Here is a 22,975-nt window from a genome sequence, read left to right as displayed (position 1 = left end):
TGTGCATACCTGTTTTATCATAAGTCAAGAGTTCCCAGTGAGATTTGTTGTGAGAACTATTACTGGATCTATGAGACTGCAGCAGTCCAGCTGACCTATAAAAAAAATATCAGCAGATAAAGAACTGAAAGAGAAAGAAGATTTTGATGTTCAGATTTTTTGAAGAAGGGGTGTAAGATAATGTTTACTACAAATGCAGAGTGAAGTACATTCTTTCTTCCTAGTGTATTCACACAAACACAAAAATGGAAAAGAGACAGAAAGCCTTTGCAGATAAAAAGACCCAACAGTAAGAAGTATCTAGTAAGAAGAACAATGAAATACTAGTTTCATTGTTCTAGTTCAGAAATCTCTACCTTAGCAATGCTGACAATCATAAGCATCACTAATAGCCAAAGAAATCAGAAGTCCAAAGGCCTGTGGGACCACTTCTGGTCACGCTGACTGGAATATCGTGTATATCTATTTCTACCACAGCTGTCCCTTTAGTCCACTTGACCTTGCATACACGATAAGCCTTCCCTCACCTTTGTTTGTAAAGGTATGCTAACCTTCAAATACTCTTAACTATTTCCAGCCCACTTTTCAGCACATTCACTTTCGGTTATTCTATGTTCCTCTAAAACTCCAAGGCAAATATTCCTCAATGACATACAGCTCCGTTGTTCACTGCTTGGCAATGAAACATCACTCAGCATCCTCATCCTTGACTCACTATAGTATAAGAATTTCATATATATTCACATTTCACTTCCAGATATCAATGCTTTTCCTTTACATGCAATAATATGATCTTTCAAGAATGCCCAGAAGTCTGTGTTAAATGAGTTTTAATAAACAGTATGCTATTGTCATAGTCACCATTGCAGTGATGAATAGTGGGAACAATGACTGGATTTTTCCAAGAATGTCATCTGAGGTGCTTTAGCCTTCAGCTAGCACAGAATATGTCCATCCCTTTACCTAATGCATCTAATGAAAGGTTGGATGTGTGGCATGAATGACTGCACTGGTAGCTGGAATGCTATGTATTCAGAAAAGTATTATTTGCTGTGAGGGGAACTGAACTTTCTGATGTATAGGAAACTACATATTTTTAGTATTATATATTAATTGTCTTTTATAATGGACAATTTTCTAAGTCTAAGTAACTCTGTTTGAGATAATCACGTTGCAAAATTGAGTTGAGAAGACAAATTGGAAAAGAGATTCTGATGCATTGTTGTGGCAGTTAATATATTATGTCCACTAGAAATTTGATGCATATTTCTGTATGCATTTTGCATACAGATGCAACTGGAACCACTGTATTTAACAATGACACATCTAGATCTATGAATGTGTTGTATTTGTGATACAGCCTTACTTTTACAGTAGAAGAAACTGCTCCCTTTCCTTGAGTTGTAACACTATACTTCAAAACGCAGAATTTTTAAGAGCATAAGTCTTCTGCCATGGTAACATGGGCAAGTTGATGTTAATTATTTATTTACTTTCCCCTAAAAAATATTGGTTTCCAGCTACACAATTCTTATTAAATATCTGCACCACAATTCAGGCTATGAAAGGCTTTCAGTTGAATTTGACATTATAAATAACAACAAATATTACTTCAGCACAGTCATTTGACTGTCTATCTCCAGGAAATGTTTTACCGACAAAGGCCACCTGGGCATCTTGGGCATTTAAGCATATTCCAAATGAGTTCTCCAATTCCATATGTCACTTGAGTCTGTTTGTTTCAGGTGCCCACTGTTACTAGCTACGTTATTCTAACTAAAAGCCCACTAAATCTAAAGAATGAGAGAGGAATAAAATAGAGGAGACATTGAATAGGGAGGAAATACTGGCTTTGCTGCTGATTGTTTAATCAGGCTTATATGGCTTTCTCTGCCAAAGAATATTTCACAACTCTGAATGTTTTTCTTACAAAACAAAACAAAACAAAACAAAACAAAAGGGCAACCCACCTACAGGAGGAGTGAGTGTTTCTTCTTGCTCAGTTTACTGGTGGACCTCTAGAACGCTGAGGAGCAGGGAGGGTAGCTAAATTTTCAAGACAGTGGGCATACGTGTGACTGCAAACCACTGACTCTGATTTTCTGAAACAAAAATAAAAGTGAGCTTCTCTGGAAACATTTAGACAAGCTCCGCGTTTTAGTTTTCAAATGTAAAATCACTAGTTTCTTTCGCAAAATTTAAAGGATGGGAATCTTAATTTAGCAAACAGAGAAGTTCACACATGACTTTAACCAGAGAACTGGAGAATGAGTAATGTTTCCCTTTTTACTTCTTCTTCTAGCATTAAAACTGGTTCTACTATCCAAGAAGGTTAGGGATGAGATGGTGGTGGAAAGAGAATCAAAGATTAGAGAGAAGGCAAAAGATTAGACTAAACAAGCTTGAATGCATAGGTTTAAATGCTGATTCCCCAAATCCTGACTCCGTCCGCAGAATTCCAAGTGCACAGAAAACAACCTTTCTTGAACATCTCTCATGTCTAGGACATGAACGCTTATTTTAAACAAAAGTGAAAACCTTAGGAAAGTTAAATATTTCACTCAAAGCACCCAAAATGCATCTGCATTTACTGTGATACATTCAAAAAATCACTGCTGCTCCCCTTTCTTCCTAGTCCTCTCAGCAGTCGTTACCCCGTGTAACATGCGGCTGAGCAACTTGAGAAATGATAATATATATTTGGCGAGGTTGTGACTTTACATGAAATCAGAGATGCATCTATTTTCTCTTCTAATTATGAGTATTGGGATCTTGCTGCAAAACTTTTTCCCTGCTTGGTTTTGTTTAAGTTTTTGTGATGCAGGTGGTTCTCTGTCTGCATGACAATGCAGAGAAGAAAACTTATTAAACAATAAAGCTGTGACATTCCATTTAAGGCTGTGTTTCCTGAGAAATGAGCTACTTGTGCAGCTATGTGTCAATATGAAACAGCTGAAATGTAAGATGAAATGTAAGAAAACTAAGTGAGTGGAACAATTTGTCTTTAAAACACATAGGCCCTATGAAGAAAAATATTCATGAGTTTGGTAGGTCTACTGAGATGAATACTCACGTAGGGAAATTATTTGCCAAGAAACACTGAGAATGGCTTGTGAGCTGAAGGCTCCTTTTGAAGGACCAGACTTCACAAGTAGCTGTGCAAAATGTGATGGTTAACATGACTTGCTGAGCTAAGTGAAAAGACTGTTTCTCTAACTCATTGCTTACCGAGAATATTCCCTTTACATGGCAGCACAGAATAGACTCCTGTGAACCAACTTGTTTAACGATAGGCAACCTGAGAAAGATTTTTGAAGAGGACATTTTGAAGGGACTTAAGAAGAATTGCATAAAGGAAGCACAGAGTGATTTAGAAGATGGTCTGACGTGTGTAGTTGGCTGTGGGAAAGGGTAAAGCACAGAAAGTGTGTGCATGAAATTGCTTAGTTCTGCATTGCTTTAAAGTTCTGGACATTTTAACCTTGTATAACAAAAGATATGAAATCTATTAAAATAATTATTGTATTGTATTTTAAGTGATCATCTTATGTATAAGGCCAAATTTTTCACTCCTTGTTTAAGCCAAAACACAAGAACTAAGGAAATTCAGGGTTAGATATTACTTAAATATCAGAGTAACAGGTACACTGCACATCTCAGGGCAATTACTGGATGCTGCATACTCTTCTGTTCTATGCAGCTTGGCTTATCATGTAGCAGTTGTAATTATGAGTCATTGAGGCATGATGACGTGGTATAAAGTGAAAAAAAAAAATCCGGATAGTAATGAGGACTAGGAACTTACTCCTTGTTTTATAAGTTCCTGAACATTCAGCAGCCAGCCACAGGGACAAATGCTTCATGCCCTGACAGCGGGAAAAGACAGTCTAAAGGATTTTTCTCCCAAACACAGTACAGAGCAGCAGACTTTCATTGAACAATTCCTTCCTTCATTTTTCTGCAGCATTTTCCTCCCAGCAACAGTCAGTAATACCAGTGCTTCTCACATGCAACACTTTTCCCTCAACCAGACTGCTATAATCAATGATTGCTCCCCTCACTGGTCCACTGACCCTATGCCCATCACAACGTTCCCTCATATCAGTTTTGCTCACTGCCTCAGCTTTTCACTGGCTCCTCATACTAGGCCCCTCCGTGACAGCTCTCCTGCTTCCTCATGGTATGATCTCTTAAGATCCTCTTGTATTATCAAGGGTTATAAGATGGGTCCTCCCACGCCCTGCATGTATTAGAACAACAGCCCTGTATGGCCTCCCTCTCCCTTGATGCCTGCATCCCCTGTAGATCAGCCAGCGCTGGGATCCCAGGTGGTATCTCCAAAGCTACCGAGGCCCCATGCTTAGACTTAGAAGATGTAGCATATCCAGACTAAGAGATATCTGTCTGGCAAGACACTCTCTGTTGTCCCCGCTCCTCTATTTTAATTCTTAATATCCACAATTAATATAATTGCCATATTGCTAAAAACTTATTTAGTGAGAGACAGAGCACAATTGTCAGCTGTTGCTACTGCATACCTCAGATGCACAGCTTTATGTCTGAAATAAACATAATTAGATTCTTGCCTAAATACCTTGGTCTTGGCCAACTTACAGTTAAGTTTTCACTGAATGGCTCAAATTAGTACAAAATACACACAGGAACAAAAGTCCTAAAGATACACTTGACTGTTTCTGAGATATTTCAAAGATCTCTATCTTTTACTAGTGCCATAGAAGAGAGACGCTCTCTTTCATGCAGGCTTCTCTTTAAACAGCCTCCTATTAGCAGTGAAGCAGCAGGAAGCTTTGCATTATTAAAGGCCCTGTATTTGGTGGTTGTGAAGCCTACTGTGCACAGTGACTTACTAAAAAGACACACTACAGAAAAGGTCAGTAGCAGCAATATTTATTCCAGTTATGAAATTCTGCAACAGAATGGAAAATGGATTTGAGAAATCAAAGAACTGGATCACATGGGACATGGATGACTATCAAGACAGATGTCTTACAGGGATGCACGTTTCCCCCTGATGCCTGATGCAGCAGAACAATCCACTAGCAGCTATACTGCCATTCCCGGGCATTAAATATTGCTGACTCTTCTTAAGATATGTTCTGGATTTGCCTTCTGTTTTCTGAGCCCATACATACCCATTTGAAAGCTTTTCACTCTAACAAGGAGAATTATAAATATTTTTATTTGTCCGTTAATGCAGTCTCTGATTGTGTTGCACTTTCTAGTTATCAGTAGGCTGGGAGTACAATTAAATCAAATATTTGGAAATGTGGTGTAAATTGGGAGCTTAAATCTGAAAATGCCCAACAGATTTTGAAAATGTGATGTGTTGTTCTTACAAAGAGTCATTGATTCCTGTTTCTGAGAGATAGATATGAATTTTTGAAATAGAGTTCTGGAATCATATACTTAATTACGTTTCACTTAGAAAGGAACTTATCATAAGCGGATAGAAGTGGTTACATGAGAATGCAAGGGCAGAAGGAAGAAAGAGGAATGAATTTGCTGAAGAAAAAGCCCAAGAGGAGTCTGACTGACATGCATCACCAGAGGCCAAATTAAGCTTAGATTATCCCTGATGTTACATTAACCTGAGCTCAGACTCCCTGTCACAGACCCCAGAGCAGAAGTCACCCCCACATATCCCAAGACAGGGCTTTCTGCAGAGCTCTGCACACTAGTGCCTGTCTGAGTAGCTCACTTGCTGGACCACTGCAAGGTCCACCACTCTCTCACCAATGTAGTATTTGTACTCGCCACACCGTGCGGTGTCTATGTTCACACCTTGAAGGCACACACATTGTTGGAGAGAACTTGAGCTGGCTCGTTGGATCTGAAACCTGGGGGAAAAGTAGCATAGACATACATTATCCAATGGAAAAAAGTCACAGGCTGATACAATAATTCCCAGCTGCTGTTACTCATTTGACCCACAACAGAACACAAGGTCTCTGAAGGGGGCTTGCCTAGGTTGATAAGCAAGTGAGTGGTGGGTCACCTTGCCTGCTTGCCAACAGACAGGAGACAGCCCATTACTGAGTTGTGGTTAAAGGTTGCTGCTTCTGTCTCATAACAAATACACCTTGATGTGGTCTGCTCCAATCTGTGCAGTGACTTACAGTTCAGGGGAGAAAGCTGATCCATCCTTCCACAGCCAAGGCCCCTCAGTTCCACTGCGAGACAGCCCAATTCAGAAAGAGTAAGAACTGTAAGACTGTGCTGATCGCATTGTGAAGTCCTATACAGAAATAAATGCAAGATCTGCGAAGCACATCCCTGCTTCAGTCATAATAGCCTATGATTTGAAAAGAAGAGAGGCAAATAAAAGTGAGATGCTTGCACCTGTGTGTAACAGACTTTGTTACACAAGTGAATCTGGGCAGTGCCTCCTACTCCTGGCACTCAGAGGGAATTGTAGCATCAATAAATTTACATAGTAAAATACATTTAAAAAAAATAATCATAAAGGTATTTTCTGAATTAAAGTGTTTGGTTTAGGTTATAAAAAAGTTCCACTACAAAAATGGAAAGAGGATACTTCAGAAAGACTGATACTTAAAACATTATCAAAATGGTAATTCAGCCCTTTAGTTTACTTGGTTGAAATTAATTTTTAAAAAATAATTCAGGACAATTTTAGAGATTTTGATTTTTCCTTCCAATATTGTTGACAGAAAAAAACCCCAAACTGTGGCGGATAGAACCACCATCTTCTCACCTCTGTGTACCTTTGGAAGTGGCCAGTTGCTTTACAGTCTCTGTCAAGTTCAAATTCTGAGCTTGAAGGAGGTCCAGCTGCTGGCCGAGGCTTTCCATAATTGCCTTTTGTAGGGTGAAATTTTCATCCCTTTCATGCACATGGTGGCAGACCAGGATGACCTTAATCACAGTGAAACAAGAAAGAAATTATGCCATTAATATTAACACTAAACTGCTCAATGCAACCTGAATAAACTTACCAAAGACACATGTTCCTCCCCATGACTGAACACACTTGACCCACACACAGTTTTTGACATACTATATCCTGACTTCAAAGTCTGGGGGATCTTTTCAGTGGGGAGACTTTGAGCAAAGGACACATTTTTTGCATCGTTAATCCCCTAGGCTAATCCTTCTCCTTAACTGATTTCCTAGACTTCTGGTTGTTCACACTGAAATCTGAGCACCCCTTTTGTGACCATACTTAGACCGGGCAGCCAAAAGTCCTGCAGCTATCACTGAACTTAGGCAGAAGACCCCAAGAGCCACTGTAGCCAGTCGCCAACAGGAAGATGGACTGGAGGAATCTGGGACAGACGAAAAGAAAGAAAGCAGCAAGAACAGAAACTTCTCATTTTTGCATTTGCAGCTCCTACCACAGACAACATGACCGGTAGTCTGCCACTGAACTGCTGCGTTTCAAGCCAATATATGGTACTACACTATGAAAACTGTCCTGTTGTTTGATCGTGGCCACTCCTCCTCAGGAGCTAGGGGTTGGGAAATGAGCAAGCCAAGGAGATTAGCTTAGCTAGGAGATTTTAAGAGAAAATGAATTGGACAAATAAGCTGAATAGTGCAATATTTCACACATTGGGAAAGAACAACAAGGAAATATTTGTGCTTACAACACAGCTGAAATTTTCATATGCAGTGAGGTATTGAGGTATTTTTATTTTTGAGTGTCTAATCTGCCAAATCAGGAATGAATTCACTTTTTCAGAAAATAACCTCAGTCACCAACGAAAGTCAGGTCCCTGTAAAATTATCTGAACTTAGGGTAGACACACCTGAACAAGACCTCACACCTGCAGTAGAAGACAAGTGCAGTCTCACACTTGGAAGTGCACACATCCATTCTTGCAATATGGGCAGGTGCAAACACCGGCGTAAATTCACACAGAGCACCAACACACAGAGGAAAGGATTGCTTCCAGTTTAAGACTTTTACTACACTCCAGTGTAAAATTTCCACAGAAATACTTTTGTTCAAGTCACCAACAGAAATAACTGGCACACCCACCTACGTTATTTCTGCCTTTTATCCCCTGTGTTCCTAACTCTTTAACCAAAGAGTTGAGAAGAACTCTACTACATTACTGCGAGTTCAGCTTCAGGCTCCAAGTATAAAACTCAAGGACTCCTCAAAAAGCAAGAACAATAATCACTAGCCAACCAGTAAGGGGAAATTTCCTTGAGGAAGAGTTCCTTAATCTATGATATTATTATCAAATCTATCAAACTAATCTCCAGACATTCAGTCAGGCTGGAACATAACACCTCTTTGCTTTACTACTACCTTTCACATGGAGGGATTCTATAGCATTAATGCATTCTCCTGTTAACCTGTGTAGCATAATTCTTACCATTTTTAAGTACAAAAAGTTATTTGTCTGTCTATTCCTTCCCTTTAGAGAATATGTTTTCTTTTCCTGAGCATTTACTTCATTCGATTAGTCAGGTTTAAACAAGTAAAGCTGAAAGACTTTTGCCCCTTAGGCACATTGCTTCACTAACTTTCAGGAGCTGACACTTAATATCTAACAAGTTTATTTTTACATAACTGCATCCCACAAACTTAATTATATCTCTCCTTTCAAATCTAAACAGTTTTTCCACATTCTCCACCCTTCCATTCTTTTTCATTTCCTGCCTTTTTTCTTTCTTCCCACCAATTTCTTAGAAGATTTGAGTCCAAAGGGCTCCTAGAAGCCAAGATGTTTCTTGGTAGCTGACATCCTCCTCTGAATGTCATGTAAAAGAATGTTCTCCAAGATGACAGTTTGCCTTGGAGAGAACTGCCCCCTGGCACTGCCAATACCTTTCACTCTGTCACTCTGGAGCTCCCGGTCCTGGGATTTTTCCAATGTCATGAACCTCAGGTCTGCATATGTTATTTCTTCCGTCATTTCTGTCGAGGTTACAGGAGAATTCAAAGTTTGGTTGATCTCACAGGAGAAAGAGGGATAAAATTCTGGCTGCGATCAAAGGAGTGGGCAGTGTCATTAGGAGTTAACAGAGTGATTCATGTAAAAGTCAGAAGGGATTTTTGGCTCATAGTGAAGGATTTCATGACACAGTGGTACTGGGGGTTGTTTACATGCAGCAGGGTTCTGGAAAAGTATTTAAATCTCCTATGCGTCCAAAAATACAATGAGGCACGAACACTTCACAGTCCTCGGTTCATGGAGCGGATGCGTGGAGTTACCCATTTTGGCAGTACATTCTGTCTGCAGAAACAAAAAGAAGGAAGGGGAGAGGTGAAGAGGAAATGAAATTAATTTTGTATTAAGTCCAAACAATTCCTTGAAGCTTTTCAGCACCAGGGGGTTAGCTTGCTGGTTTTATTATACAGTGATTAACAGTCAGTAAATTCAGCCAAAAAGGCTCCTCAGTTTCTCAAGTGGCACAGGAGGACTGAGGGTAAAATGAAGTGAGAATCATATTGAGCCTCTTTGATCATTGCTTGTAAGCACATCACACTTTTCCTAACAGAGTAGTGCATAGACTTGTTGCTGCCTTTCCCTATTCCAAAGACACAAAGAAATTAATCCAGGTTTCCCAGCTGCCGTTCCAAGTATGTCTGCACTGTGAAAGGGAATGATCTGAAGAAATCTACTGAACTAATGGGGAGTCTGGGTAGAAAATTCATGTATCAGAGTACGCTGTGCTCCTCAGCTAGCTCTAGCCTGAAACCAGTCCAGGAAAAAGCACACATGATAATCTCTGCCTTTTAGCAAGAGTCATTAATAGATCACAGCAGCATGCCATGGCAGTAGGGCAGTCACTGCATCCAGGAAGGTGTCATCTGTCAGCATGAGTGTCTACATCATGCTCTCTTGAACTTTGAGTGCTAGGAATAAGATGGAGAAACTTAACTGGTGCTACGTTTCCTAATATTTCTAGGTCAGCTGGCAAAATAATAAGAATGAGACCTGAACTTTCAGTTTTATTTTTTATGGTTTGCAACCCCAAGCACTGCTGGCCTCACCAACTGTTAACTCAGGAACACGGATGAAGTAGCAGGTAGCACCGTATCTTACCAGGGGCTCTGCCAGCCTCTGCTAAACCCAGGCTGCAGGTGACTAAAGCTCCCTGCATACAGGGCAAAAGGCATTCCTAGACTTTTATCTTAGAGTGGAAATTTAAGTGCAGTGACTTAGACTCCAGCATGTGTGCTGACACATACAGACCAATAAGTGTTAATTTCAAGGAGTGTCTTATCCTGTCTGTAATCAGCTGCTGCTTTTCAATCCTTTGTCAAATTTTATGTCAAGGGCAGGTAACAACCCTTCTGTCCTCAGTGGAAAGAGATGGAATTTGAGAGGGAAATTTTCTACCACTTTACGTGCAGTTTATACAAAAATTATCTGGTTTTGTTTTACAAGCAATAAAATACATGAAAGCTTTGAGAAGGTCTTGCTACACCACAGAAGCATCCAGGGTCCTTGTGAGCCCCAAATATGGTTCCATATTTTATATTCCAAAATGGCCATGGGGAAGTGTTGGGTATGACTAATACAATACTCCTTCTCATGGACTTCTTAACAATTTCTCAACAACTTCTAAGAGTAGTACCATAGCATTTTTCAGCTCGTTAAGAAGCTTTACTCCCAATTAGGATGATACCACCTAGGAAATTAAAGTTAGAACAGGCTTGACACATACCCCTCGATACAATCAGAACAAGGAAACAGAGAGGACAAAAGCATTTCCTGTCCACACCACAATCTGCTTTCTCTGGCATCCAAGGAAGGATATGTTCAAATCACATAGCTGACTATGGAATGGACCCTTAGATTTTAAGCAATTGCAAAGAACGGAGAACAAACCATATCCTAGGCTGCATCAAAGTGAAGTGTAACCAGCAAGGTGAGGGAGGTGATTCCCTCCCACTACTCTGCTCTCATGATGCCTCACCTGGAGTCCTGTGTTCAGTTCTAGAGTCCTCAGCACAGGAAGGACATGGATCAGTTGGAGTGAGGAGGCCACAGAGATGATCAGAGGGCTGAAGTACCTCCCCTATATGGACAGGCTGAGAGTTGGGGAAGAAAGAGGAGAGGAGAGGAGAGGAGAGGAGAGGAGAGGAGAGGAGAGGAGAGGAGAGGAGAGGAGAGGAGAGGAGAGGAGAGGAGAGGAGAGGAGAGGAGAGGAGAGGAGAGGAGAGGAGAGGAGAGGAGAGGAGAGGAGACGAGAGGAGAGGAGAGGAGAGGAGAGGAGAGGAGAGGAGAGGAGAGGAGAGGAGAGGAGAGGAGAGGAGAGGAGAGGAGAGGAGAGGAGAGGAGAGGAGAGGAGAGGAGAGGAGAGGAGAGGAGAGGAGAGGAGAGGAGAGGAGAGGAGAGGAGAGGAGAGGAGAGGAGAGGAGAGGAGAGGAGGGGAGGGGAGAGGAGAGGGAGGGAGAGAGAAGAGAAGAGAAAAGAGAAGAGAAGAGAAGAGAAGAGAAGAGAAGAGAAGAGAAGAGAAGAGAAGAGAAGAGAAGAGAAGAGAAGAGAAGAGAAGAGAAGAGAAGAGAAGAGAAGGGAAGAGGTTGCCCCTGCCCATGGCAGGAGGGTTGGAACTGCATGACCTTTAAGGTCACTTCCAACCCAAACCATTCTTTGATTCTAAGAGAAAAATCAGTTATATTATATTTTTATTTGTTTTAGCAGTTCTGTAAGAGTCTGACCACTTCAAAAATTTTTGAAAGGAGGCAAGGGGGAAATATGAAAGACAGAGTCATCTCAATATAACAAAAAACCCAAAGAAAAATAAAGTATTGAGATAATTGAGGGAAAATGCCAGGGAAACATGTAGAAATTCAAACCATTGTTGGATGATGGCCTAGCAGGGCTGTAGGTGGATTGCTGTAAGTGTGGCATTAGTGGCAATGCCATAGAAATAGCAAAAGAATGATCACGAAGTTTCAGCAAGAGTGAATTATGATACGCTTTTGGAGGGGTCACTGTTTCATGTCACACTGCTGCTTTTTCTTTAGAGAATTTTTTTATCACTTTTTCTGATATTTCTCCAGCTTGATCCAGTTGATAAAATTCTCATGAGATTGAATTTCAGTTTAAAAATCAAGTGATAATCTATTAAATTATCACACTGATAATAAAAATCCCCTGAAAAACACTGGTTATTTACACTTCTTTTCCACATTGAATCACACTAGTTTTAAAAGATGTACATACACTTCCACTGGAATTTTTCTTCTAAAACCCGTATAATACACAAGTGGATTTAAGAAGAAAATGATTAAAAGAATACTGGTCAATTCACTTGTAAATAAAGCTCAAGCAGCACATGTGTTAATGTTTCTTATTTGCCCTCCAAAACTCAGAAAACTTATTCCAGTAGTAAACTAGGACGGATGGATCATTGGAGAGATGGAGAGATGGATGGGTGGGTAGGTAGGTAGGTAAGTGGGTAGATAGATAGATAGATACATACATACATACATACATACATACATACATAGATACATGTCTAAAGACAGATATATAAAGAAACTCGTGTTAAGGCATGTTTATACTGCACCACTACTTTTCTAATTAGAGGATGGTAAATGGTTTTTAGCCTGCCTTAGGAGAATACATTATATGCATGAATCCATTGGTTCTGCTCCGCAACTCTAATTTGCATCACGAAGGCTAATGATTCACCAGTTTAATGTGAATGCATTGTGATTGCAACATGGGGCAACAAGTTTCTCTGGTTGCTATCCTGCCCTTAACATATATTTATGCACCAGTCACAGGTGGTTCCCAAACGCAAATAGTAACACATTACTGCCAAGCATTTTTTCTGTTGCAGCTATTCAAAAGAGAAAGAGAAGGTGAACACAATTATATGCATGTAATAATATTCTGAATAGCCACGAGCAGTAACAGAAATTTAAAGCAGTTCTACAAGACAGAGAAAGTCTTGGGTCATTCAACTGAACTTACTACTTTAACTACCTGCAGGACAAACAGTATCAAGGATAGGAGAATCAACATTTATGCCCTGTGATGCAAAGTATTTGCGGTGGACTTTCTTGGCCATATAATGTCAGCTGATGGACTGACACGGCAGAAGACTACCAAGTAAGAGGGATGGTTGTAGAGCCTTAAAATGGGAGATATGAGAGGTGTTGCACATGCATATATACGCATATATACGTATACATATGTTGCATTCCTATACATACACATATACATATACATATAGCTAGGTATATGTAAAACGGTATATATAATTATTATATTGCAAACTCACTTCAGCATGAACGTCTCATTTATAAGATGCACTGTGGATTTTGGTCATATGGCTAAAGTCTACAGACAGTGTGACTGCAGAAGCAGAGAAGGTCCTGGAGGAGGGAGAGGAATCCAAACTCCATTTGAACAGGTCAATAACATGACCTTCAACCCACTCCCCTCCGGGTAGGGGCGGGGAGAGAAGTAATTGGGAATGAACAAACTCAGAGACCCTTTCTGCTCACAGACCAGAAGGGTCAGGTCTGCAGAGATCTCATGATGCCCTTCACCAAACTAATTCAACATCTAAAGCAGGAACTTGTAGCCACCGCTTTTCTCCTGATCTGACCGGAAGACTTCAAGAGATCCTTTCAAAAGAGGGAGAGAAGCAGACCAAGGGAAAAACAAAAGAAGACAGGCAGAAACAAACAGGAATTACCAGTGACGAAGAGGGAAAGACAAAAAAGCAAAAACATGAAGGGCAGAGAAGGATAGATCCAGAGGAGGACAGAAACAGGTATAGTAGGAAGAAGAGATTGGATTCAACACACAACAAGGCATCTGCTCCTCCTGATCAGTGGACTGATAAAGATGAATTAAAATTAGAAAGGACAAAAAGACATCAAGCAGCTTGAGACACCAAGGCCACAGAACCACTCTCCGGGGATGCAAAGCCCAGTCATGATCTGCTGTGTTTTAGCATGTTTCTTATGGGTAAGTCACATCTCAGGTTCCTTTTTATAGAGTCTCTCCTCAACTATGGAGTTACCTTGGAAAGATGGAGGGGCATTAGCTACTGACAGTCACAAAAAAATTCCTGATATTAGAAAGAACTGGGCATATAAAAGGCAGATATGTGAAAGAGAAAGAATATTCACTGCTGTTCCAAGGATGGTAACACAGAGGTTAGGGCACCCAAGGAAAACGAATGAGAAGGGTAGGACTGCTAGAGGGACAGAGCAGAGTTCAAGTCAGTGTGGATATAATACAAAGTAGGACATTTAAAGGTTCTTAATATTTAAGTGTGGAGAAGAATCTACATCTGTAGCATAACGCAGCTTGTGGGTGAGAGCGGGAAACCTGTGGTAAGGATGAAAGTACATCAGGATCTTTGTTGGAAACAGTGCTAAGTAGGATTTTCATGATTAGGGGAAGTTAAGATATGAAACAATGCAGTTGATATCATAGTAACTTTAAATCTACAACAGAATATATGATGGAAACAACAGAAGACAGGTAACAGTAAGTCACCGTACTAGAATCAGACTGGTAATAGTCCAGGTGACAGAGAAAAAAGTTGCATATGACAAAGACTTAATTCACTCTAGGTGTGTCTTACTTGTTTTTTTCCTTCTAGTTCCCCCAAGTGAGAGGTGAGGAAGGCTGCCTCAACCCTGAACTGTGAGTATTTGTTGATCTTGCACTGTTTTAAGAAGACAATGAAGGGCAATAGTAGATAGATAAATAGTAGAAATATTTACTTTATTATGACTATTGAAAACTCATGTAAAAATTCCATTGCTTTGAATATGAAGGGTATTATTTATTATCCATTCAATATACTGATCATGTGGTACTATTCCTATCACCTATTTGGGTAACAGTAATGGTTAAGAGATTTATGGTGTAATTTCAATTGACTGGCATTATAAATCTGGAATTGATCTTGAGAAATGATTTGAAATAGAGTGCTTTGGTGAATATTCTTCTTGGTGATGTCATTTGTGAGAATAACAGAAATTGAGATGAAACAAATGTGAAAAATTGCCTTACAGTATTCTATTTTTTGACGAAAATAATGTCTTTTAAAATGCACAGGCAGGTCTACTAACTAAAACTAAAGGAACACAAAACACAGCATCCAGGATTTACTCTCAGGCCCAGAAAGAAATCAAAGAGAATGTCAGAAAAAAGAACGCAAAAAATAACAGGGTTGGGCAGATACAATTGTGAAAAAAATGTGTAAAAGAAGGGAAGTTCGTAAATTGTAACATGATGGAAATCTCTAAGTTTTACAGACAGAATTACACAAGCACAAATATCAGGGGAACAATAAAGAAATAAAGACAAAGGAGAAAAACTCAGCTAACATGGAGATTGATGAGGCTGGACAAATGTCTCCTCCATGAAGCACAGTGAGTTCCTAATCTTTGTGCTGTTTAGAAGCTGGAGTGTAATTGAGGAGCATGAGGGGAGCTGGAAGAGGCTACAGTAGGAATCTTCCCATTTATTCTTATCTTCCTTCCATTCTGTGACTAACTAAATGTTGTATCATCTTCTCTTTAGCTGTTCAGGCACACCGTGGGACCGTTTGTGGTATATCTGGTAAGATGACATATGTTTACCTAAGTACCTACATCACTGGACAATGCCAGTAGCAGAGAGTGGGATTAAATGTGACCTGCTTAAATGACACACCACCTCTACTTTCCTTTGGGACACTCAAATGCTCTACAGTAGCAAGGCAACCCCTAACTATTGCATCAACTTTAACAAATGTTGACTTGCCAGTCTCCTCTTTTACTCCATATATTAATTTAGTTAGATGAACAATATTAAAAAGCATTCATGACACAATACAACTTTCTAAAGGCTCATTTTTAAAGTAATTTCAGTCTAATTCTTTAGTAATTCTCAAAAGGATGAGAATAAAAAGGATGGTAGTTGTTTAACATCTACAAGCTGCATTAACAAACATATAGCCAGTAGATTGAGAGATATGATTTTTCCTCTATGCTTGTCACTCATGAGAACATGTCTTGATTATGTAGTCCAGTTTTAGTGCAGCCTTGGTCCCTCAGTACAAGAGAGATGTTGAAAAACTGGAGCAAGTCCACTGGAGAGACAATAAAATGGTCAGGGATCCAGAGAACATGATGTATGAAGAGGGGCCAAAAGGACCAGGTTTGTTTAGCCTGGAGGAGGCTAAGGAGGCAACCTAAGTGCTGTTTTCCACTACCTTAGGTGGAACTAGAGAGAAGATAGAGTTAGAGCCTTCTCAGAGGTGCCTCATGGAAGGACCTGAGGCAGCTGGCTAAGCTTCATCCACGGAAATTCTGATTAGACAGAAGGAAAATATCCTTCCCCCAAGGGTGGTGCAGCAGTGCATCAGATGCCTGGAAGGGACACGAATCTCCAACTGTCCAAACTCTGCTGGATGAGGTTCTGAAAGACCATGTCTCACTTTCAGTTTAGCCCTACTTCAAGCAGGGACAGACTTTAAAATGTCCCCTGCAAACAAAGTCCTTCTGTGTTAATCCTGTTTCCTCTCCCATTCCAGGCTGGTGGTGGTGATTGGTGGGCTGCTGCTCCTGTGTGGCCTGGTTTCCATCTGTATGAGGTGTTGTTTTCATTGCCGACAGACAGGGGAGGAATCAGGCCCTCAGCCCTACGAGGTCACCGTCATTGCTTTTGATCATGACAGCACCCTCCAGAGCACTATTACCTGTGAGTTGGCTCCGACAGAGGCTGGGGACCTCAGCACAGATCGATGTGAGGGGCTGCACTATAAAAAGCCCAGATTATGGCACCTCAAGGCTGGCAGAGTTTATGGGGAAAGTGGCATCTATACATGGTAGAAATTAAAGTGCTCCCCAAGCTTCATGTACCACAAGCAGCCAGATGATGAATCAGCCGTGAGATACGTTTGGCTGAAATTAGGGTGGCTATGGGACTCTGGCATTTGAGGAAGGAGTAATTGTGGGACACTGCTGGTGGGGTTTCAGCCCCCTCTCCTTTTATGGAAGATGAAGGGGCAGGAAAAGGAAAACATTCAGGCTGTGGGGAGAGAAAAGCCTGTGTGTTGCAGATATACTTGTTCTCTAATCGCGGGCTGCTTTCAGGATGAAGCAAAAGGCTTTTGTCTCCTTCCTTTCAGCTCTCCATTCTGTGTTTGGGCCTGCTGCCAGGAGGATATTAGCAGTGGCGCACTCCCATAACGCTGCACAGGGAACACCGCCCCTCCCAGCATCAGACACTCCACCAGTCTACGAAGAAGCTCTGCGTATGAGCAGGTTCACAGTCGCCAAGGTGGGACAGAAAGTGCCAGACCTGGACCCAGTGCCAGAGGAAAAGCTGCAGGCCTCTGCTGAGGGCAGAGATGCCCAGCCAGCCCTCCCAGGGCACTAGTGTTTGTTTTTATGGAATGGCAAATAATACAGAATAGTTACGTGAAGAGACTAATTCTTCTGAGAAGGATTAGGAATATCAGATTAACCTCCTTAATCTACTGAAAAGGGGAAAAAAAGAGACTGAAATAGTTTCAGATCCAGCAGATCTCCTTTAGATAATTGACAACTGGCCTTCCCTATGTCCATTTATTACACACACCCATCACTAGTTTCACCCCTTGCACAAAAAAGCAGTCAGCAGGATCAAGGTGTTGAGCCGCTTTGCAGGCTAGCGACCTGCAGGGAGCTTGCAAATGCTGTCTCACTCTTCTTGGCTCCAACCTAAGCTTCCTGGGTATGGAAAAGAGCTTTTCACAACAGGAAGAATGCAGCCATGTGAGAAGATCTTAATACCTAATAATAGCATCAAACTTCTTTTGAAAGTGCCAACCATTTACAGTAAAGTTAAAAAAAAAAAAAGAAAGAAAAAAGGAGCTCTGTAGAAACACAGTCTGCATGTAAACAAAAGATAGCACACACTTGATAGTATGTTCAATATAGTGCCCTAAATTCCCTACAGGATATGCAGAATGAATACAGATCAGTTCTGAATACTGTTTCCTCTCCTACTCTGAGAGGAAATAGCAACTCTGAACTAGTAGCCACAAGTTCTTCCATTTGAATTAAGGAATTATATATGCATTAATAGATCAAACAAGGGGAGGAGCAAGAACATCACCCCTGAAGTAAAGTTCAATCATAATTTAGTTGCATTCATATTTTATCAATTATTAATTATTCCTAATGTTGCTTTCAAAACCAGATCAAATAAATAAGATAATTTAAAATAGTTAAGATATTTCTCAAACAGAAATAATCTGTGGGTCTTTCTGTTGAATCATCCAGAAATAGTAATCAAACTCTTTGGATGAACGAGTTATGGACCATCTGTAAAATATTTTCTTGGACTAGGTAGTCATGAATCATACAATCATAGAATCACAGAATGGGTTGGGTTGGAAGGGACCTTACAGATCATCTAGTTCCAACCCTTTGCCATGGGCAGGGACACCTTCCACTAGATCAGGCTACTCGAAGCTTCATCCAGCCTGGCCAATCTTCATCCAATGTCTTCAGGGATGAGGCTTCCGTGACTTCTCTGGACAACCTGTGCCAGTGTCTCACCAGCCTCACAGTAAAACAATTCTTCCTCATCTAAATCTCCCCTCTTTCAGCTTAAAATAGGTACCTGTTGTCCTCTCCAGCTTTCCTGTAGGCCCTTTCAGGTACTGGAAGGCTGCTATAAGGTCTCCCTGGAGCCTTCTCTTCTCTAGGTTGAACAAGCCAAATTCTCTCAGCCTGTCCTCATAGGGGAGGTGCTTCAGCCCCATGATCATCTTTGTGGCCTTCTCTGGACTCACTCTAACAGATCCATGATGTCCTTCCTGTGCTGAGAACTCCAGAATTGAAAGCAGGACTCCAGACGAGGTCTCACAAGAATGGAGTAGATGGGGAGAATCCCCTCCCTCGACCTGCAGCTCACTCTTCTTCTGATGCAGCCCAGTATTGGCTACTCTTAATCCATTCTCTGCCCAGCCGGTAACTGTGTTTGTGATTGTCCCAACCCAGGTGCAGGGCCTTGCACTTAGCCTTCAGAAAAGTTGATTGTTGAATCACAACACTATGGTGGTCTCTGCCCCAGATTCAGCAACTGGAAGCACTAAAGCAGAAGGACATCAAATACCAGATGATAAACAGTCACGAATGAATTGCATGTATACATTAATATTGACATGATTGCATAGGTCACGGTTATCATATGTTTATGAAGTGCTTGCATGGAACTTTCTGCTGGAGTACCCAAATTCTCACTGTCCTTAATATGCTGATCTTCACAATACTTCTGAGAAAATACAGAGAATATGGTTATTTTATGTATAAGGAGAGCACGGACCAGGTCCCCAAATATGTTAATCAATGTAACTGCTGTTGAGACGACAGCCATGGAGAATTTTAGAGAAAGTTGGTAATACAGCTTCAGGGATAGCATAAGCAGAACTGAATGACCGAAACACCTTCAATGGTCTCCCAAACCTTATCCAGTCATGGGAATTTTGTATCCAAGGGAATTTAATGATCGTCTTGATTTCCTAGGTCACAAACTTCTTCCTGAACTGCCTAGCTACTACCTAACTGTACCATTAATCAGTGATAAACTGGAATGGAGTAAATAAATAAATGGCATGCAAAGTTATGTGTCTTCCGCACAAGTACACTTGAAATAATAATAACAATGGTTGTAGGACATCTATTAGAGACCTATTTCATCAGCCACTTTCTGAAGTCCAGTTCAAGCCTGGCTTCTCTATTAAGCCGCAAAACATTTCCTGGAAGGCTCTTGTTTACTCCGCAGTAAATGCCTGGAGCCAGCAGAGACATTTACATCTGCTGAACAGGAGCCAAGCACTACCAAGCCCAGCAATGTCCTGAAAGCCTTTGCCATCATTTCCAGCGGGGAACACACTGTTCCTCCGCCGCCCCCACCCCTTTCCTCCTCCTCCGAGTGCATTTAACGCGAGGTGGCAGCCCTGCTCCACGGGGCAGCAATCCAGCCTTGCGAAACAGCAATGTGCACTTTTTAATAATTTGCAATAATATTTACACTGGACTTTTTTTCTAAGATGTGAAATATAAAAGGAAGTCTAAAAATTCTTAATTTTCCCCTCCTCTGCATCAAATTGCCTCTGCTATCTCCTCTCTCAGTTTCAAGGGGAAAAGTCACAGGTCACTTGTACCCAGAGATAGGAATTACCTGCTGTTTTCAGCATTTTTTACTTCGATCAGAACCAGTATTGCTTAACTTTCCTATGCCTTCCCATGTGCTCACACCCTTCTTTGCTTATCTCACTTTTAGTTGTTAGGTGCTAGAGGAGGTGCCCTCAAGGTTTTTTTACTGGCAAGATATCAAAACTATTTCAAGTAATAATAATGATAGATAAAATGTCACTTGCTCGGGGATTGTTTCTAAACAAATTGACTTTAGATAAGCACCCAGAGCCCACAGGACATGATAAAACATCAGATTAATCCAAATAAAAATTAGAAGCAGAGCTACAGACTCTGGATTTAACTGTGGAAGGTTGTATGTGAAAATAAAGAGGAGGTGTCAGTGACTACAACACTTCACTCTTGCCCTCAGATCTGCATGATTCAAAGATATTCTCTCCTCACAATCCAAAAATGAGGACAGAGTCAATAAAGATCACATGTACTTTGTCACAAAGCAAGACTACAACCCATAAAATAATTTTAATTACAGAGATAAAATGCCACTTGGGACAACAATTTGCTGGTTTTAGCTCGAATTTTTTTTATTCCAGTAGCGATGATTCCATCTCACTGTTGAGTCTGGACATTGGATACACTTTGTGGGTTGTATTATATTGGCCAATAAGCCCTTTGAAATCTTCTACACTTTCAGACTGAAAATTAAATATTATATATTATTAAATATAAATAAATAATACTTTCATGCAACATTTAAATAAATATTCATGTAGCAACTATTTTCCATATGCTTAAGAGCAATGAGGACATGAATTGCTTACAAATACAGAATAACATACATTGAAAAATAAATAAGAAGTTTCTGTTAATCATTAAATAATTTCAGGGTTAGCTTAGCCATTGTGTACAGCCACTGGTGTCAAGGTGGCTGCACTGGAGTAGCTAAGTTCTGCAGAGCACTTCAATATCCTGCACAGCAAGGGAAACAATACCATCGAAAGCAATTTTCTTTAGCTATGAATAATTAAGTATCTGCATCCAAAGATCCCCATGCACTTTACAGACTTTACCAATGTTGTCACACTACCTACGCATCAGACAAGCCTTAGTATTCCATCTGTAGATGCGGAAATATATGTATAAAGTACTGAAGAGAACCATATCATAACCAAGTCACTGACCCTTGGCTCTGCTTCAGCTCGCTTGTTCAGTCAACACTTGACCAAACACTGGGAAAAGGGTAGGACCCAAGCAAGCATAAGACAAGTCATATTGAAGGAAAAAGAACAACCACTCTCCACTGGCTACTTTTAGCCTACACATGGAGTAATTTGGGCTGGAAACACATAAGGAGAAACAGCCCACTGGCCCCACTGCTGTGTTGCTCCTTTGTTTTCACAGGACTGCATGTAACACTGATACCCATCCCCAACAGGCCACTCCAAACCCTCGGCTGGGACAAAGGGATCTCACACTTGTGTTATTCAGATCCGGGGTTTTTTTGTCCTGTAGTGCTGCCTTTCACCATGCAACAACATATTTTCCTTAATCTCCTTATAAGATCACTTGTATTAATTTAAGCAACTTTTTCTGATCCTGGGCCATGCAATAATTTTGGGTGGAATGAGCAGCTTTTTTGCAAAAAATAAGAAGCTTCAGAAAACAGAGCAGTGAGGCAGCAGTTTAGCATAAACTACACAGCACCATTTCCTAGAGGAAAGGAAAACATCTACATAATTAACCATTGTTTGCTGGGAGTGACTAACCCAGCCCGCTCACCCAAGGCCAATGTGCTGGTGCTGGCTCTGAAGCTGCTATAGATCCAGTGTCAAGTGAAACTGGTGACCAGTGACAAATGGTGTGGGAGAGATGCCAGGCAAGGACTGAAGAATTATCCACGTGCCATGGATGGACATCAAACAGAGCAGAATCACAGGTAACTTCAGGTATGCCCGCTGTGATTTAGTCACCAATCCGACTACAAAGTAGACATTTTCTAACAAGAAGTTTTGATATGCTGAAACCGCACTAAAGATATAAAAAAAAAAAATTAAAAAAAATAAGGAAAAAGTCAGCCTATAAAGGTATAGATAGCCAAAGACAGGTATAGTGAAAAATATCCAAGGGAATCCAAAGTTACAAGTAGTGAAACAGTAGTTCCAAGGGGTTCCCAAGAGATATCCACCTAGATGATATCTCCAAGAAACACAGAGCAAATAATGGATATTTTTACCCTTAATTCACAGAATTTTAGCCAGTTGTGTAGATATACCTAAATGAGCTTCATGCCACAGTAGCGCACTGCAAAGCTCCTAACAGTGCCTTTTGAGCACTATGTGGTACAGCACAGGCTGCAACCCCCAGCCCCAGATTCTGTGTAAATATTTTTATCTCCTGCTTCTGCAGCTACAGCACTGGCAATGCTTGGGGAATCCCTTTTAGAGTGAACCTCTGCCTACGTGAGGTGCAGACACAGCAACACACTACATGCTCAGCACTATTCTGACACTCTCGGTTAAGGAAGAGTACATTGTTTTGACACTCTGTGGATCACTTTGTGCTTGCAGTCCAGGGTAGGAAAACCAGCCTACCCCCTTTCTAGTTCCTCCCTCTAGCACGCAGACCCAGAATATGGGGTTTGTCACATGCTCATGGGTTGACATTTTAATAGGAACAGGAATAGTCAGATGGTTAGCTGTTTGTCACTGCTTCTGCATGCATCATCTTCCTGCCTGCTGTTGTGATGTTACTGTTATTACTGAGCTGGAGTAGAGGGCTGGGAATTCAGTACGTGACGGGGAGGAAGCAGAGAAGTGGGAGGAGCGAGGCTTGTGGCTGCACATCAAGGGCTGCATCATC

At 40.9% G+C, this 22,975-nt stretch overlaps 2 protein-coding genes across 2 annotated transcripts; one reads left to right on the top strand and one right to left on the bottom strand.

The window, feature by feature from the left end:
* Positions 1-4,993: 4,993 nt before the first annotated feature.
* Positions 4,994-8,909, bottom strand: LOC128851859 (C-type lectin domain family 7 member A-like). Its single transcript, XM_054063952.1, is given in 7 exon segments — positions 4,994-5,858; positions 6,138-6,256; positions 6,557-6,572; positions 6,737-6,896; positions 7,209-7,328; positions 7,331-7,437; positions 8,788-8,909. Coding segments are annotated over 7 exon segments (807 nt in total). The 3' UTR covers positions 4,994-5,695.
* Positions 8,910-13,424: 4,515 nt separating this feature from the next.
* Positions 13,425-19,663, top strand: TMEM52B (transmembrane protein 52B). Its single transcript, XM_009562435.2, has 5 exons — positions 13,425-13,934; positions 14,578-14,621; positions 15,507-15,545; positions 16,501-16,667; positions 17,098-19,663. The coding sequence occupies exons 1-5, from the start codon at positions 13,887-13,889 to the stop codon at positions 17,346-17,348; spliced, it is 549 nt and encodes a 182-aa protein (XP_009560730.2). The 5' UTR covers positions 13,425-13,886; the 3' UTR covers positions 17,349-19,663.
* The last annotated feature ends 3,312 nt before the right edge of the window (positions 19,664-22,975 follow it).

The sequence above is a fragment of the Cuculus canorus genome, chromosome 1, assembly GCF_017976375.1.
Source record: "Cuculus canorus isolate bCucCan1 chromosome 1, bCucCan1.pri, whole genome shotgun sequence".
Taxonomy (NCBI): domain Eukaryota; kingdom Metazoa; phylum Chordata; class Aves; order Cuculiformes; family Cuculidae; genus Cuculus; species Cuculus canorus.
Note: the sequence above shows the minus strand (reverse complement) of the source record. Positions and strands in the feature narration are given on the sequence as shown.

Excerpts from the sequence above, each read along its gene's own strand:
- TMEM52B (XM_009562435.2), top strand. The coding sequence starts at position 13,887 with ATGCAAAGCCCAGTCATGATCTGCTGTGTTTTAGCATGTTTCTTATGG. Across the intron at positions 14,622-15,506 it reads GGCTGCCTCAACCCTGAACT|CTGTTCAGGCACACCGTGGG; the intron begins GTGAGTATTTGT and ends TCTTCTCTTTAG. Across the intron at positions 16,668-17,097 it reads CCTCCAGAGCACTATTACCT|CTCTCCATTCTGTGTTTGGG; the intron begins GTGAGTTGGCTC and ends CCTTCCTTTCAG.